At 42.8% G+C, this 15,409-nt stretch overlaps 1 protein-coding gene across 1 annotated transcript in view; it reads left to right on the forward strand.

Annotated features, from left to right (window-relative positions):
• Positions 1-1,498: 1,498 nt before the first annotated feature.
• The window catches only part of LOC133557224 (proteasome activator complex subunit 4B-like), an 80,963-nt gene continuing 67,052 nt past the window's right edge, over positions 1,499-15,409 (forward strand). The window contains exons 1-11 of the mRNA XM_061907527.1: positions 1,499-2,298; positions 2,368-2,423; positions 2,488-2,544; positions 2,618-2,673; positions 6,306-6,404; positions 6,474-6,536; positions 6,601-6,696; positions 10,309-10,440; positions 10,517-10,720; positions 12,249-12,367; positions 12,450-12,503. Coding sequence (XP_061763511.1) covers positions 2,159-2,298; positions 2,368-2,423; positions 2,488-2,544; positions 2,618-2,673; positions 6,306-6,404; positions 6,474-6,536; positions 6,601-6,696; positions 10,309-10,440; positions 10,517-10,720; positions 12,249-12,367; positions 12,450-12,503 — 1,076 coding nt within the window. The 5' untranslated portion in view covers positions 1,499-2,158. The remainder of the gene's footprint in view (positions 2,299-2,367; positions 2,424-2,487; positions 2,545-2,617; positions 2,674-6,305; positions 6,405-6,473; positions 6,537-6,600; positions 6,697-10,308; positions 10,441-10,516; positions 10,721-12,248; positions 12,368-12,449; positions 12,504-15,409) is intronic.

Below are 15,409 nucleotides of genomic sequence, written 5' to 3' on the forward strand. Positions count from 1 at the left end.
CTACATCTTTCTTCTTTGACGTCTCCATTATTAATTGAACAAATTGCAAAAGATCAGCAACACAGATAACCAGAACGCTGTGTAATTATGCGATTAAAGCAGACGTCTTATAGCTGGGATCGGTGCTTGACCAAACTGTCCGCTACAATCCGTAACGTTCCCCCCCCCCCCCCCCCCGTCATCATTACGCAACGTTTTCAAGAAGAAACTCACGGGAAATTGAAAATTGCAATTTAGTAAACTAAAAAGGCCGTTTTGGCATGTGTTGCAATGTTAATATTTCATCATTGATATATAAACTATCAGACTGTGTGGTCGCTAGTAGTGGCTTTCAGTAGGACTTTAAATGTGGTTGTGTTGTACAGGTGCGGCATGTCAATCAATCAATGTTTACTTATATAGCCCTAAATCACTAGTGTCTCAAAAGGCTGCACAAACCACTACGACATCCTCGGTAGGCCCACATAAGGGCAAGGAAAACTCACACCCAGTGGGACGTCGGTGACAATGATGACTATGAGAACCTTGGAGAGGAGGAAAGCAATGGATGTCGAGCGGGTCTAACATGATACTGTGAAAGTTCAATCCATAATGGATCCAACACAGTCGCGAGAGTCCAGTCCAAAGCGGATCCAACACAGCAGCGAGAGTCCCGTTCACAGCGGAGCCAGCAGGAAACCATCCCAAGCGGAGGCGGATCAGCAGCGCAGAGATGTCCCCAGCCGATACACAGGCAAGCAGTACATGGCCACCGGATCGGACCGGACCCCCTCCACAAGGGAGAGTGGGACATAGGAGAAAAAGAAAAGAAACGGCAGATCAACTGGTCTAAAAAGGGAGTCTATTTAAAGGCTAGAGTATACAAATGAGTTTTAAGGTGAGACTTAAATACTTCTACTGAGGTGGCATCTCGAACTGTTACCGGGGAGGGCATTCCAGAGTACTGGAGCCCGAAATGAAAACGCTCTATAGCCCGCAGACTTTTTTTGGGCTTTGGGAATCACTAATAAGCCGGAAGTCCTTTGAACGCAGATTTCTTGCCGGGACATATGGTACAATACAATCGGCAAGATAGGATGGAGCTAGACCGTGTAGTATTTTATACGTAAGTAGTAAAACCTTAAAGTCACATCTTAAGTGCACAGGAAGCCAGTGCAGGTGAGCCAGTACAGGTATATATGTATGTATATTATGTATATAAAGGTATATACAGTATAGGTATATATGTATGTATATATGTATATAAAGGTATATACAGTACAGTATATATGTATGTATATATGTATATAAAGGTATATACAGTATAGGTATATATGTATGTATATAAAGGTATATACAGTATAGGTATATATGTATGTATATATGTATATAAAGGTATATACAGTACAGGCGTAATGTGATCAAACTTTCTTGTTCTTGTCAAAAGTCTAGCAGCCGCATTTTGTACCAACTGTAATCTTTTAATGCTAGACATGGGAGACCCGAAAATAATAGGTTACAGTAGTCGAGACGAGACGTAACAAATGCATGGATAATGATCTCAGCGTCTTTAGTGGAAAGAATGGAGAGAATTTTAGCGATATTACGGAGATGAAAGAAGGCCGTTTTAGTAACGCTTTTAATGTGTGACTCAGAGAGAGTTGGGTCAAAGATAATACCCAGATTCTTTACCGTGTCGCCTTGTTTAATTGTTTGGTTGTCAAATGTTAGAGTTGTATTATTAAATAGAGGTCGGTGTCTAGCAGGACCGATAATCAGCATTTCCGTTTTTTTGGCGTTAAGTTGCAAAAAGTAATAATAATACGTTACAGTAATCGAGGCGAGACATAACAAACGCATGGATAATGATCTCAGCGTCTTTAGTGGAAAGAATGGAGAGAATTTTAGCGATATTACGGAGATGAAAGAAGGCCGTTTTAGTAACGCTTTTAATGTTTGACTCAAAGGAGAGAGTTGGGTCAAAGATAATACCCAGATTCTTTACCGTGTCGCCTTGTTTAATTGTTTGGTTGTCAAATGTTAGAGTTGTATTATTAAATAGAGGTCGGTGTCTAGCAGGATCGATAATCAGCATTTCCGTTTTTTTTGGCGTTAAGTTGCAAAAAGTAATAATAATACGTTACAGTAATCGAGGCGAGACGTAACAAACGCATGGATAATGATCTCAGGGTCTTTATGTGTAATGTGTAACCTAACTCACAGGGAGGAGCTATTGCAGAGCCTTGCAATCGTGCAGCACTGCCTCCTGGGGGCTGGCAGCATGCTTCCCCCACTGGATGGACCTCACGTCGCTGACCTGTGAGTCCTGCTGACACACCCACTTTTAACACTGCTCAAACAGACGGAATGTATGTTGCTTGCACTCAGAGTGCCCTCCATGGTGAACCTCGGGAAGGTCAAACTGCACATCGGCGTGGACTACGGTAAGAAGAACAACACAGGCGGTTTGTGATAAGGTCGCTCATTGGCAACCCCGTGTGCGTACAGATGATGCACGGGAGAACTACAGAGTGTCCATCTGCCACACCATGAGGCTGCTGCTGCGTGAGTAAACATTTGCAGGTCTCAAACAGCAGCCAGTGAGGTCCGACATGGTCGTCTTCTCCAATCCAACCAGATCACATCCTGGAACACACGGAGGACGACACCAAGTCGCTGTTTGTCGTCATTAAGGTGCTTGGAACTGTCTCCTGCATGTTGAAACCCCCCACAATGGTCATTAGGGTATATTGCAATTCAGAAAAGTAACATATGCACCAAATAAAATAGCTTTGAGGTGGTAAGGTCAATTAGGTGCACCGGGTTATAAGGCGCCAGAGATGTGCGGTTTGTGGTCTCGTTCGCGGATAAACCGCGGGTCTGGCGGGTGACATGACGAAAAATTAGATTTTAATTGGATTCGGGCGGGTGGAGGTTGAACCAGAGTTTGGCCAGAGTTTTGACACCATGGTCAACATGTATGGAGTTTCCGCAATTACATGTTCAAGATTGAAAGGCATACTGGGTGATACAGAGTACACTAATGGTTGCGATATAAACAACTTTAACACTAATATGCGCCACGCTGTGAAGCCACACCAATTAAGAACAACTAACACATTTCGGGAGAACATCCTCACAGTAACACAACATAAACGCAACACAACAAATACCCAGAATCCTTTGTATTATGGGTATTGGTTGAACCATCCGGAAATATTTGATATACATGGTTCTGTGATCGGTATCCTTTGCAATTCAGAGTGCCATTTAAGACCTGTGTCACAAAGCGAAGAAGACAATAAGAGACTTATTATTCTCTATAATGACTGCCGGTAGTCACCCAGATAATAAGTATTAGGGCGTGCTATGAAGCCATTGGCTTTGTCGCCTACTACAACATGTACGATCTGCTTGTCGGTCCAGCATCATGTTGTGTGTGGCTTCCGCAGCAACACCCACACAACTGCAAGGCATACTGGGTGACACAGAGTACACTAATGGTTGTGATGTAAACAATTTTAACACTCTTAGTAATATGCGCCATGCTGTGAAGCCACACCAATTAAGAACGACTAACACATTTCGGGAGAACATCCTCCAAGTAACACAACATAAACGCAACACAACAAATACCCATAATCCTTTGTATTCATGAAACATCCTGACTATTTTATACATCCCCCCGTGCGTCAGTAAGGTGGGCGGGGTTGAGGGCACGGGGTGTAAAATATATTCAGGAAGTCTCATGAATACAAAGGATTATGGGTATTTGTTGTGTTGCGTTTATGTTGTGTTACTGTGAGGATGTTCTCCCGAAATGTGTTTGTCAATCTTGTTGGGTGTGGCGGCTTCACAGCGTGGCGCATATTAGTGTTAAAGTTGTTTATATCACAACCATCAGTGTACTCTGTATCACCCAGTATGCCTTTCAATCTTGAACATGTAATTGCGGAAACTGCATACAACATGTTGTATGCAAAAAATACGGTAATAACTACACACACACATAAAAATAGAATTTGTCTAGATACATATTTACAAGCCGCAAAGCTTTTGGAGACAAATCTGGAGGTTTTTGGCAAGTCTCATCAGCTGTACTTGATGTTCTGTATACAGACGCACAGATGAAGGATACACAGAAAAGAAAATTCTACCAATGTGGAACATGGAGGAGATTCGGTTAGGCTCTAAGGCTGCTTCGCCACAGGGCGTCTTTAATCTGTGCAGGGGATGATTAAATATTAAGTCTATGGAGGCATTGTGGAGGGAAATGTCACACAGTGCCGGAAAGACTGCTAGATAATGACTTAAAATTGCAGTCCCCAACCACCGGGCCGCAGCAGAATTTTTGATTAAAAAAAATATATATTTTTTATTTTTATTACATCAACATAAAAAACCCAATATAAACTTACAATTAGTGCAACAACCACAAAAACCTCCCTTTTTCATGACAAAAACGTCCCTTTTTCATGACAATTTATTAAGCATTGACCGGTGCGCGGTAACAAAAAGGTTGGGGACCACTGACTTAAAACACAGCCACAAACCCTCAAGAAGGGCAAAAAAAATTGATCATTCTGGAGCAAACATTTTTCCCAGGACAGTTTTATGAGTTTGTTTTTTAATAACATTTCTTGAATGAAAATTTAAAAGCAACGTCCGATTTCCGTGTGTTAATTTTTTTGTCATTCTTTCTCCATTATCAATCACTTCACAATTATTTTTGTAATTTGTGTGGGTTTTTCCTCTCGACATCAGGGTTTCAACAATTTCAACCTTGACTGTATCTGCCTGTGGTTGTTTTTTTATTGTAATTAGTTCAGGATTTCCAAGTATTTATTGAGATAAAATATAAATATTTTACAAAATATGTATAATTGACTAATATGAAAAATAAAATCTATATTTCTAGGAATAAATTACAAACAGATTAAAACAAGTGATAATTTTAAAATATTTATTAATTAAAATTATAAAAAATATTTATAATGTTACAAATGATATTAATGTACTTATTTCAACTATATTGGAATTTGGTTCTCTTTTTATTTACATTTTGTTTATAATACAACTTCCTGACTCAATGTGTATATCCTGTTTGGATAAAATAATGCCTAATCTAAATGAGTGATGTGACCAATACTACAACCAAATCTGTACCTTTTAAAATCGTGTCGGTGCTTCAACGTTGCCTGAACCAGTACTTGAAAAAATGGGAAACATCCAAATTTGTGTTAAAATAAATCAATAATGTTTGATTTTTTTTGGAATTGTGTGACATTCAGGTTTGTTAGACCAGGGTTTTTCAACCACTATTATGCAACTTTACCTAATTGGTCCAAAAAGTCCATCCATACATCCATTTTCTACTGCTTGTCCCTTTTGACCAAGTATGCCTTGCATTCACTTGTGTGTGTGTGAAAAGACGTAGATATTATGTGACTTGAATGAGACTCAGCACCTCCAAGTCCGAGTCCATGGTTCTCGCCCGGAAAAGGGTGGAGTGCCATCTCCGGGTTGGGGAGGAGACCCTGCCCCAAGTGGAGGAGTTCAAGTACCTAGGAGTCTTGTTCACGAGTGAGGGAAGAGTGGATCGTGAGATCGACAGGCGGATCGGTGCGGCGTCTTCAGTAATGCGGACGTTGTATCGATCCGTTGTGGTGAAGAAGGAGCTGAGCCGGAAGGCAAAGCTCTCAATTTACCGGTCGATCTACGTTCCCATCCTCACCTATGGTCATGAGCTTTGGATCATGACGGAAAGGATAAGATCACGGGTACAAGCGGCCCAAAGGAGTTTCCTCCGCCGTGTGGCGGGTCTCTCCCTTAGAGATAGGGTGAGAAGCTTTCCCACCTGGGAATAACTCAAACTAAAGCCGCTGCTTCTTCACATGGAGAGGAGCCAGATGAGGTGGTTCGGGCATCTGGTCAGGGCACGTCCGACCGGTAGGAGGCCACAGGGAAGACCCAGGACAAGTTGGGAAGACTATGTCTCCAGGCTGGCCTGGGAACGCCTCGGGATCCCCCGGGAAGAGCTAGACGAAGTGGCTGGGGAGAGGGAAGTCTGGGTTTCCCTGCTTAGGCTGTTGCCCCCGCGACCCGACCTCGGATAAGCGGATGGATTACGTGACTGGGCCAGCACGTAAAGGCAGTGCCTTCAAGGTTTATTGCGTTTAGGACTTCTCCCTACGTCCGAGTACACAGCGGCGTTTTAAAAAGTCATAAATGTTACTCTTTGAAACCGATACTGATCATTTGTGATATTACATTTTAAAGCATTTATCGGTATCTAACCAAGCTTTTTTTCCTGCACGTGACCGCAGATCATCAGCGACCTCATGTTTTTCCGAGGCACTCGCAAAAAGGAGTTTGACTCGCGCTGGAAGAGCTTCACTCTTGTCAAGAAGTCCATGGAAAACCGGGTGAGTGATGCGGATAAATCCTGTCCCTTTGGTTTTATGGCCGGCTTAACCCACGCTGTGTCCCTGCAGCTTCACGGGAATAAGCAGCACATTCGGGCGCTGCTCGTCGACCGCGTTCTGCTGCAGCACGAGGTTGGTTGGTCGTCAGCTTCGGTAGAGTCACACGGAAGTATAAAGCAATATTTGTTGTTGAAAGATGAGGAAACTGGTGGTCGAGGGCAGAGAGTATAAAGAAGTCCACCAGAAGCTGCTGTGTGATCTTCTGCTGCTGTCCACCAGCACCTACAGCCAGGTAGAATGCACACGCTGACCTGGGTCTGGCTTAGTTTTTGCCTCCTCCCTCATTTAAAGGCCTACTGAAAGCCACTACTAGCGACCACGCAGTCTGATAGTTTATATATCAATGATGAAATATTAACATTGCAACACATGCCAATACGGCCTTTTTAGTTTACTAAATTGCAATTTTAAATTTTCCGCCGAGTGTCCTGTTGAAAACGTCGCGGTATGACGACGCGTGCGTTTGACGTCTCGGGTTGTAGCGGACTTTATTTTCCAGCCCGATCCAAGCTATAAGTAGTCTGCTTTAATCGCATAATTACACAGTATTCTGGACATCTGTGTTGCTGAATCTTTTGCAATTTGCTCAATTAATAATGGAGACGTCAAAGAAGAAAGCTGTAGGTGGGAAGCTTTTAGCCTTTAGCCACACAAACACATGACCTTGTTTAAAATTCCCGAAGGTGAAGCTTTACTATGGAACTCAAAGCGCTTTGACACTATTTCCACATTCACCCATTCACACACTGATGGAGGGAGCTGCCATGCAAGGCGCTAACCAGCACCAATCAGGAGCAAGGGTGAAGTGTCTTGCTCAGGACACACGGACGTGATGAGGTTGGTACTAGGTGGGGATTGAACCAGGGACCCTCGGGTTACGTACGGCCACTCTCCCATATATATGCAGTATATAGATATATATATTTTAATATATATATATATATATATATATATATATATATATTTTAATTTTTATTTTTTTTTATTAGGGCTGGGCAACGATTAAAAATTGTAATCGAAGTTAATTGCACTATTTCTCCGATTAATCGCGATTAACTGCATTGTATACGCAAAGCCCAATAATGAATTCAAAAGTAGTGTGTAGTGCACCTTTATTGGAATATTCTCCCACATGAACAAAAGCGCCAAAACATTTGTTGTGCAAACACAATTTAAATCAGTCCTTGTTAAACAGTAGCAGTTAAATAGCATATTTTATGAAAATCAACTCCAAAAATGTAAATACAAACATTTAAGCTTATTGCCACTGCCAGGGTATTTAAGTTATCCTGTTTGTTATGGAAAATAAATATAATCTACATACAAATCTCTGAGCCACAATCATAACATCTGAACAGGCAATTTCTGAGGTAACAGCAGAAACATTTTTTTTTATCAGGGATCTTATGTTTAAAAAACCTATATTATAGGTAGTGGGCTGTTTAGGGAATTTTTGATCAAATTATCCGTAGTAGCAATATTAATAATGTTGTGTTTATTCTGCGTAGTGCACTTAAAATAATTATGACCATATCTAGGAATTGATATGATGGGAATTTTCCGAGTGTTTGCTCGGTGCTTTGATAAACTGAAGGCATCATATACATGGTACTATATTGTGATGTTATGAGGCAGGGGAAAAAAAAGAACTACCCTACCCAGCATGCAACAGGAGTGAGGAGCATGCGCGGTAGCCCGGTATAGGTTGTGTCGCCATGACGCCATCTTGTATGTTGTGATATGCACGCTCTGAAAGTAAACGTTAAGAACTCAGCCAACACTCCTGGTCTGCATTATTCATAAATAGACAGACAACACATATACTCCGCTGCTTCACAGGCCGCTGGATGTAGCCGGCAAAGTATTCCCATGCTAGCTAGCCGGTCTAGCAAGCACGCCTCATTCAGTCCAAAACGGCCCGATCTATCCACATTCAGAATTGTCTGGCGGTCGTAAGTGATCCCGGAGTGACCACGCTGTAAGCCAGCCAGGACATTTGCAGAATTGTCCGGTATTTTTGCCAAATGTTCCATCTTTACCAAGAGCTCCTCCACGCCGGGCGACGCCATCTTGTTAAGAAAATCCCATCCCATCCCATCTTCTTCCGCTTATCCGAGGTCGGGTCGTGGGGGCAACAGCCTAAGCAGGGAAGCCCAGACTTCCCTCTCCCCAGCCACTTCGTCTAGCTCTTCCCGGGGGATCCCGAGGCGTTCCCAGGCCAGCCGGGAGACATAGTCTTCCCAACGTGTCCTGGGTCTTCCCCGTGGCCTCCTACCGGTTGGACGTGCCCTAAACACCTCCCTAGGGAGGCGTTCGGGTGGCATCCTGACCAGATGCCCGAACCACCTCATCTGGCTCCTCTCCATGTGAAGGAGCAGCGGCTTTACTTTGAGTTCCTCCCGGATGGCAGAGCTTCTCACCCTATCTCTAAGGGAGAGACCCACCACACGGCGGAGGAAACTCATTTGGGCCGCTTGTACCCGTGATCTTATCCTTTCGGTCATGACCCAAAGCTCATGACCATAGGTGAGGATGGGAACGTAGATCGACCGGTAAATTGAGAGCTTTGCCTTCCGGCTCAGCTCCTTCTTCACCACAACAGATCGGTACAACGTCCGCATTACTGAAGACGCCGCACCGATCCGCCTGTCGATCTCACGATCCACTCTTCCCCCACTCGTGAACAAGACTCCTAGGTACTTGAACTCCTCCACTTGGGGCAGGGTCTCCTCCCCAACCCGGAGATGGCACTCCACCCTTTTCCGGGCGAGAACCATGGACTCGGACTTGGAGGTGCTGATTCTCATTCCGGTCGAAAGGGGGTGTGACCTTCATATTTAGTCAATATTCAGTGTTTTATCCTTCATAGAAAAATGTAAAATTCCATTACGTTTTTTAAGGCAGTCTGTTATTTTAAGCATTTAATCAGACATTATTGTGAGGTTTTATATTAGTGTTGCTGAAAATAGATATACCGGCCCCCCAGACACATTTTTTTTCTCTAACTGTGGCCCCCGAGTCAAAATAATTGCCCAGGCCTGCTCTAGCAGTACTGAGAGCAAACTCAGCCAAACTACCTCGAGGTAGCCCACATATGCGGTCCTCTCCAAGGTTTCTCATAGTCACTGTCACCGACGTCCCACTGGGGTGAGTTTTTCCTTGCCCTTATGTGGGCTCTGTACCGAGGATGTTGTTGTGGTTTGTGCAGCCCTGTGTGACACTTGTGATTTAGGGCCATATAAATAAACATGAATTGATTGATTTTTTTATTTTTCTATTATTATATATATTTTTTCTTTTTTATTTATTTTTTTTTAATACACTGTAGCACTTTGAGGTTGTTTGCTCAATGTAAAGTGCTTTTCCGGGAGAAAATGCGTTAACAAAATAAAAGCATGTAAACAACATACGCTAATCTGCGATAAAATAATTGTCGGCGTTAATAGATTGATGAGTTAACTCATAATTAACGCATTAATTTGCCCACCCCTAATATATAAATATATATACATAGTTACTTTACATAAAGTCGGCTTTCGGCCATCGACCACATTTTTTTTAGCCCAATGCGGCCGCCAACTCCAAAAAGTTTGGACACCTCTGCTTTAATGCTTCAGTCATACGCAGGATTCTCACAGGAATGAGGCAAAAATACAACCCTACCTACTGTAAACTTGCTTAAAGACACATTTACCCAGTGTGTGTGTGTGTGTGTGTGTGTGTGTGTGTGTGTGTGTGTGTGTGTGTGTGTGTGTGTGTGTGTGTGCGTGTGCGTGTGCGTGTGCGTGTGCGTGTGCGTGCGCGTGCGCGTGCGCGTGCGCGTGCGCGTGCGTGCGTGCTTCAGGTCCGGAGCAGGGCCCAGAATGTGCTGACCACCGCACTGATCACCTTCAGCTTCTCCCACCGAGACATGATACCCAGAATTGTGCAACTGCTGTCCCCACAACACACGGACGGCACACAGCAGCAGTTGAAGGTATCACACACACGTCGTCCGGCTAGTAAAGAGATCTTAAAGGACGTCACCATGTTAGAACGTGGCTCACCTTCAGGGGGCGCTGTACTGCCTTCTGGCGGCATACAGCAGTGTTAGCCTGGTGAGGGACTGGGACTGCGTCGGCACCATGTGGCCCGCCCTGGTCCGCTGTGGACTCTCGCCTGCGATGACCCTGGAGGAGCACTCGGTGGGGCAGGTCCTGGATGACATCATCGACAGGATTCATCGGCAGCACGACACCATCGGCATACTTTTCACTGTGAGAAGCCACTCTTGTCGTGCAATGTACGTCCTGAATTGCGCGGATAAAGTTTAACCCAGGGGTCACCAACGCGGTGCCCGTAAGGACCAGATGAGTCGCCCGCTGGCCTGTTCTAAAAATAGCTCAAATAGCAGCACTTACCAGTGAGCTGCCTCTATTTTTTAAATTGTATTTATTTACTAGCAAGCTGGTCTCGCTTTGCTCGACATTTTTAATTCTAAGAGAGACAAAACTCAAATAGAATTTGAAAATCCACTTTGCTTCTTATAACTTTCAGAAAGACAATTTTAGAGAAAAAAATACAACCTTAAAAAAGATTTTAGGATTTTTAAACACATATACCTTTTTTACCTTTTAAATTCCTTCCTCTTCTTTCCTGAAAATTTAAATCAATGTTCAAGTATTTATTTATTTTTTTTTAATTGTAAAGAATAATAAATACATTTTAATTTAATTCTTCATTTTAGCTTCTGTTTTTTCGACAAAGAATATTTGTGAAATATTTCTTCGAACTTATTGTTATCAAAATTCAAAAAAGTTATTCTGGCAAATCTCCAAAATCTGTACAATTAAATTTAAATCTTATTTCAAAGTCTTTTGAATTTCTTTTAAAATTTTGCTTTTTAAAATCTAGAAGAAATAATGATTTGTCTTTGTTAGAAATATAGCTTGGTCCGATTTGTTATATATTCTAACAAAGTGCAGATTGGATTTTAACCTATTTGAAACATGTCATCAAAATCCCGAAATTAATCTTAATCAGGAAAAATTACTAAAGATGTTCCATCAATTTTTTTTTTTTAAAGATTTGAATTCCATAAATTTTACTTTTTTAAATTTTTTTAAAAAGATTTGAATTAACTACGGCCCTGCGATGAGGTAGCGACTTGTCCAGGGTGTACCCCGCCTTCCGCCCGATTGTAGCTGAGATGGACGCCAGCGACCCCAAAAGGGAATAAGCGGTAGAAAATGGATGGATGGATGGATAAATTAGCTAGTTTTTCTATTCATTTTTTTCAGTTGAATTTTAAAGAGTCGAAATTAAAGATAAACTATGTTTTGAAATTTAATTTTCTTTTTTTTTCCTGTTTTCTCCACCTTTAAACCGTTCAATTAAGTGTTGAAGTTTTTATTCTCTACAAAAAACCTTCCGTAAAAGGAAAAAAAAATGTACGACGAAATAACGGACAGAAATACCTATTTTTTCTCTATATATAACCATCCATTTTCTACCGCTTATTCCCTTTTTGGGGTCGCCGGCGCCTATCTCAGCTACGATCGGGCGGAAGGCATGGTGCACCCTGGACAAGTCACCACCTCATCGCAGGCCAACACAGATAGACAACATTCCCACACACACATATATATATAGATTTATTTATTAAAGGTAAATTGAGCACATTGGCTATTTCTGGCAATTTATTTTAAGTGTGTATCAAACTGGTAGCCCTTGGCATTAATCAGTACCCAAGAAGTAGCTCTTGGTTTCAAAAAGGTTGCTGACCCCTGCTTTAACCCCTTACAGGTATCAGAGAGTTGCGTGGAAATAGCCAAACAAATCGCACGCTCTAGGGAGACGGCCACCGTAGAGGAGCTGAAGGAGGGGCTTCAACGCCAGCAAATCAGAAATGTTGTAAATGCACGGTAAGAAGATAACTAATACAGACATGATCCAGATGCTATGAAAGAAAAAGTAACGCCTCGAAGGTTTTTTTTGTTTGTTTAGGAAATATGAGAAGCTGGTTAATGACCTCTTGGACTGCCTTGAAGACCGAGAGCTGTAAGTAGGCCAAATTTACTGTACTTTTCTAATTAAAGCCGTTTTTGTCCTGGAGAATGAAGTGTAAAACTGTTCACCCAGCAGGCACAAGACATTAAAACAACATTAAAAGCCTACTGAAATGAGATTTTCTTATTTAAACGGGGATAGCAGGTCCATTCTATGTGTCATACTTGATCATTTCCCGATATTACCATATTTTTGCTGAAAGGATTTAGTAGAGAACATCCATGATAAAGATTGCAACTTTTGGTCGCTAATAAAAAAGCCTTGCCTGTACGATGTGCGTGTGACATCACGGGTTGTAGGGCTCCTCACATCTGAACGTTGTTTGTAATCTTAGCCTCCAGCAGCAAGAACTATTCCGACCGAGAATGCGACGATTTCCCCATTAATTTCAGCGAGGATGAAAGATTCGTGGATGAGGAAAGTTAAAGTGAAGCACAAAATCAATCAATCATCAATCAATGTTTACTTATATAGCCCTAAATCACTAGTGTCTCAAAGGGCTGCACAAACCACTACGACATCCTCGGTAGGCCCACATAAGGGCAAGGAAAAACTCACACCCAGTGGGACGTCGGTGACAATGATGACTATGAGAACCTTGGAGAGGAGGAAAGCAATGGATGTCGAGCGGGTCTAACATGATACTGTGAAAGTTCAATCCATAATGGATCCAACACAGTCGCGAGAGTCCAGTCCAAAGCGGATCCAACACAGCAGCGAGAGTCCCGTTCACAGCGGAGCCTGCAGGAAAAAAAAAAAAAAGAAAAGGCGATGGCTACAGGCGGCGGCAGTGGGACAGTTTCAGATGTACTTAGACACATTTACTAGGATAATTCTGGAAGATCCCTCATCTGCTTATTGTGTTAATAGTGTTTTAGTGAGATTGTAAAGTCATACCTGATAGTCGGATGGCTGCGGTGAACGCCAGTGTCTCTGAGAGAAGCCGAGGAGCCAAGATCACAGCTGCCTTTTTGAGCTGCAGTGGGAGGAGGTATAACCTGAGGGTTGCAGGTTCGCTTCCCACCTATGGACATCAAAGTCGCTGCCGTTGTGTCCTTGGGCAGGACACTTCACCCTTTGCCCCCGGTGCAGCTCACACCGGTGAATGAATGATGAATGAATGATTGGTGGTGGTCGGAGGGGCCGTAGGCGCAAACTGGCAGCCACGCTTCCGTCAGTCTACCCCAGGGCAGCTGTGGCTACAGATGTAGCTTACCACCACCAGGTGTGAACGAATGATGGGTTCCCACTTCTCTGTGAGCGCTTTGAGTATCTAACAATAGAAAAGCGCGATATAAATCTAATCTATTATTATTACTATAATCCACTGATGTCTCCGGTAAGAGCCAACTTAATATCACAATTTTCCCATCCAAAAACTTGCTGGTTGACGTATAGAAACATGTTGGCTTGACCGCTCCGTGTTAAATCTTCACAACAAAGAAAGAAACACCGGATGTGTTTGTGTTGCTAAAGGCAGCTGCAATCCACCGCTTTCCACCAACAGCATTCTTCTTTGACGTCTCCATTATTAATTGAACAAATTGCAAACGATTCAGCAACAAATTACTGTGTAATTATGCGATGAAAAGACACAACTTTTAGCCGTGTGTGGTGCTGGGCTAGTATGTCCCGCTACAACCCGAGACGTCACACGCATGCGTCATCATTCTTAAAGGCCTACTGAAAGCCACTACTAGCTTTAATCGCATAATTCCACAGTATTCTGGACATCTGTGTTGCTGAATAGTTGCAATTTGTTCAATTAATAATGGAGACGTCAAAGTAGAAAAATGGAGGTGGGAAGCTTTCATGGATCTTGACTACATGTCAACCGGCAGTGTTCGGTGAGAAAAGTGTGGCAATAAGTCGCCTCTTACCGGAGACATCAGCGGAGCTTCCGTTGTGCTGCAGCTGCCGTGACTTCCCTCGGGGACTCTGGCGGCAACACACCCCTCCGACTTTCAGGTACTATTTAATCTCACTAAAACACTAGTAACACAATAGGCAGGTAAGGGATTTTCCAGAATTATCCTAGTAAATGTGTCTAATAAGATCTGAATCGCTCCCACTGCAATCGCCTTTTTTTTTTTCACTTTTTTTTTTTCTAGTCCTTCACTCTAAATTTCCTCAGCCACGAATTTTTCATCCTCGCTCAAATTAATGGGGAAATCGTCGCTTTCTCGGTCCAAATAGCTTGAGGCTATGATTATAAACAATTTTCAGTTGTGAGGAGCTCCACAACCCGTGATGTCACGCGCACATCGTTTGCTACTTCCGGTACAGGCAAGGCTTTTTTTTATTAGCGACCAAAAGTTGTGAACTTGGATCCCGACTACATGTCAACTGGCAGTGTTCGGTGAGAAAATTGTGGCAATAAGTCGCCTCCTACCGGAGACATCAGCGGAGCTTCCGTTTTGCTGCAGCTGCCGTGACTTCCCTCGGGGACTCTGGCGTCAACACACCCCTCCGACTTTCAGGTACTATTTAATCTCACTAAAACACTAGTAACACAATAGGCAGGTAAGGGATTTTCCAGAATTATCCTAGTAAATGTGTCTAATAAGATATGAATCGCTCCCACTGCAATCGCCATTTCTTTCTAACTTTTTCTTCTAGTCCTTCACTCTAAATTTCCTCAGCCACAAATCTTTCATCCTCGCTCAAATTAATGTGGAAATCGTCGCTTTCTCGGTCCAAATAGCTTGAGGCTATGATTATAAACAATGTTCAGTTGTGAGGAGCTCCACAACCCGTGATGTCACGCGCACATCGTCTGCTACTTCCGGTACAGGCAAGGCTTTTTTTATTAGCGACCAAAAGTTGTGAACTTGGATCCCGACTACATGTCAACCGGCGGTGTTCGGTGAGAAAATTGTGGTAATAAGTCGCCTTTT

The sequence above is a fragment of the Nerophis ophidion genome, linkage group LG08 (assembly GCF_033978795.1).
Source record: "Nerophis ophidion isolate RoL-2023_Sa linkage group LG08, RoL_Noph_v1.0, whole genome shotgun sequence".
Classification (NCBI taxonomy): domain Eukaryota; kingdom Metazoa; phylum Chordata; class Actinopteri; order Syngnathiformes; family Syngnathidae; genus Nerophis; species Nerophis ophidion.